The sequence below is a fragment of the Limulus polyphemus genome, unplaced genomic scaffold, assembly GCF_000517525.1.
Source record: "Limulus polyphemus unplaced genomic scaffold, Limulus_polyphemus-2.1.2 Scaffold2060, whole genome shotgun sequence".
NCBI lineage: Eukaryota > Metazoa > Arthropoda > Merostomata > Xiphosura > Limulidae > Limulus > Limulus polyphemus.
This window is the reverse complement of record NW_013667670.1, coordinates 92,989-95,711: the sequence shown is the minus strand read 5'-3', so window position 1 is coordinate 95,711 and position 2,723 is coordinate 92,989. Positions and strand designations below refer to the sequence as shown.

General features: G+C 37.4%; 1 protein-coding gene across 1 annotated transcript in view; it reads right to left on the bottom strand.

The window, feature by feature from the left end:
- The window catches only part of LOC106465817 (serine/threonine-protein kinase unc-51-like), a 93,458-nt gene that overhangs the window by 74,235 nt on the left and 16,500 nt on the right, over positions 1-2,723 (bottom strand). The window contains exon 2 of the mRNA XM_022393765.1: positions 2,133-2,225. Coding sequence (XP_022249473.1) covers positions 2,133-2,225 — 93 coding nt within the window. The remainder of the gene's footprint in view (positions 1-2,132; positions 2,226-2,723) is intronic.

Sequence of the window (2,723 nt, the reverse complement as noted above, 5' to 3'; positions counted from 1 at the left end):
TCCTTTTACCCAATCGCAGAGCCTTCTAGTGGCTGATTCAGTATATTTCGTGCTACAACATCTTTCATATTCATTAGTTAAAATATTCAAAGCACAAATTTAATTCGGATTTACATTCCTATGGCAGTTTCCATGACTACTTCAGTCCCCGAAGTCATACAACAAACTGTATATATTTTTTATATTAATTCAAGTACACGAAACGCAGCTGTTCAACGCTTGTCATGTGCTTCTGATATTAAAGGAACATTTCATCATTTAACCTTATGGGCCACGGTAAAAAGAAAAAAAAGTGGGTTACATTCAAATCACTAAACGAATTACATTTACTTCAGACCATGACCCACTTTTCCTTACTGCCAAGAGCACCCCTTTCACTCCTTCTCAAAGAAAGGGTTGACGGCAGCTGGCTGACCTTGCGGGACACTGGCTGAGCGCGATCATCAGATCCAGTTTGTTTACAAACAACTCAATGTTTGATAACATCACGTTCTCCACTGAAAACAACCGTATAAACTCACAGCTTTATTACCACTGCTTCGTATTTAAAAGTATTCACGATGAAAAGTCCACAACACTGTTGCGTAATGATGTTTATTTTTAAATGTTTCTGTTAATCTCCTGTCCTTATCTTAGGATAATCCAAGCGTTGTGGGGTTATTGTACATAACCTTTAGGTCTGTTGTGTACGAAATAAATATTAACCTTATGTTAAAAAGGCCTTAGTTGTAGTAATGTAATTCATGTCCAAACGTAAATAACTAAGTTACAAAAAACAAACAAACTATTTACATTTTTTATGCAGGCTAAGAAAATGTGTTAATAGGGTGACCAGCTCCTGTCTGGGGAAAGTTAGTTTGTACGTAGTTAAGAACAAATCTACATAATGGGCTATCTGTGCTCTGCCCACCACAGGTAACGAAACCCGGTTTCCAGTGTAATAATTGGGAAGAAAAACATTTGATTTGATACTCTTTCCACGCTCACCAGTTCATTTATTTGGAAGAAAATGTTTAAAATTTCCAAATTCTTCCTATTTTGATTGACGAAGAAAAAAAACAAACATCCCTACGTAAAGTACTTCAGTGGGATGTATATTATAGCTGGACAATTTTCCAGAAATTCGAAATAATTACTTTTTTAGAAAAAAGGCTATAATACTTAGTGTGATGAAAAACAATTTTAAATGAAAAATAAATCAAATCAAACGATACCAGGATTTGGTATAGTTACGTGTTAGCCGGGACGTGGGCCAGGGATCCGAAACATCGGACTGAAACAGAAGATGTATATAAACCTTAGTGGTCAGTAATTGTTAGTTTCAGATATCTGCGCAAAGCCACGAGGTCTGTATATGTGATATAGTCGTTTCTAATTTTGACCAGTACCAAAGGCCTTTAGACGCACGCTGTCTCAAAGCCTTGCCCACTACAGACTCTTGGGCTACTTTCATCGAAAAGTGGGGTTTGACCGTCTCTCTCTTATAACGTACACACGGCTCCAAAGTGCAGGGCGCGATTGTAGGCAACGACACGTGAACTTTGGACCCTCTAGTCAACAGTCAGGCACGAGAACCAATGATCTTCTGGCCAACAGTCAGTACGAGAACCAAGGATCCTCTGGACGACAGTCAGGCACGAGAACCAAGGATCCTCTGGCCAACAGTCAGGCACGAGAACCAATGATCTTCTGGCCAACAGTCAGGCATGAGAACCAAGGATCAATCCTTGGTTCTCGTGCCTGACTGTTGGCCAGAGGATCCATGGTTCTCGTGCCTGACTGTTGGCCAGAGGATCCTTGGTTCTCGTGCCTGACTGTTGGCCAGACATCTGGCCAACAGTCAGGCACGAGAACCAAGGATCATCTGGCCAACAGTCAGGCACGAGAACGACTCCCCACGCCCGACCTCCTTGTGGTTGGGTGAGTTTTAAGTGACAATGTAGAAGGATGTCTTTGTTTCTGTAAAATGAATGGCGAGGATGGTAATAAACCAATAAGCTGAAATACCGAAAAATCAAAGAAATGAACATAAAAACTTGTATGCATATATATCTAAAAAAAAACAACACACACACACACAAACGTAAGTTGGAGTGACGTCACACCAGGATTTAGGTGATGCACATACAAACCTTCAGTATTTTGATTTCTTTCGCCAGAAGATTCTGTGATTTTGCCAAATTTTTCTTCGTTATACTTTTTATGGCCACCGTCAAATCATGTTTCTGAAAAGGAAAGCCATGATTAATCACATGACCCCAACTTTTAAATGTGATAACATTATAATACATACAAGTAATGTCGTAATAGAAACATATATATATAACTCATTCTAATACATACAAGTAATGTCGTAATAGAAACATACATATAACTCATTGTAATACATACAAATAACGTCGTAATGGAAACATATATATAACTCATTCTAATACATACAAATAACGTCGTAATGGAAACATATATATAACTCATTCTAATACATACAAGTAACGTCGTAATGGAAACATATATATAACTCATTCTAATACATACAACTAATGTCGTAAAGGAAACATATATATAACTCATTCTAATACATACAACTAATGTCGTAAAGGAAACATATATATAACTCATTCTAATACATACAAGTAACGTCGTAATGGAAACATATATATATAACTCATTCTAATACATACAAGTAACGTCGTAATGGAAACATATATATAACTCATTCTAAT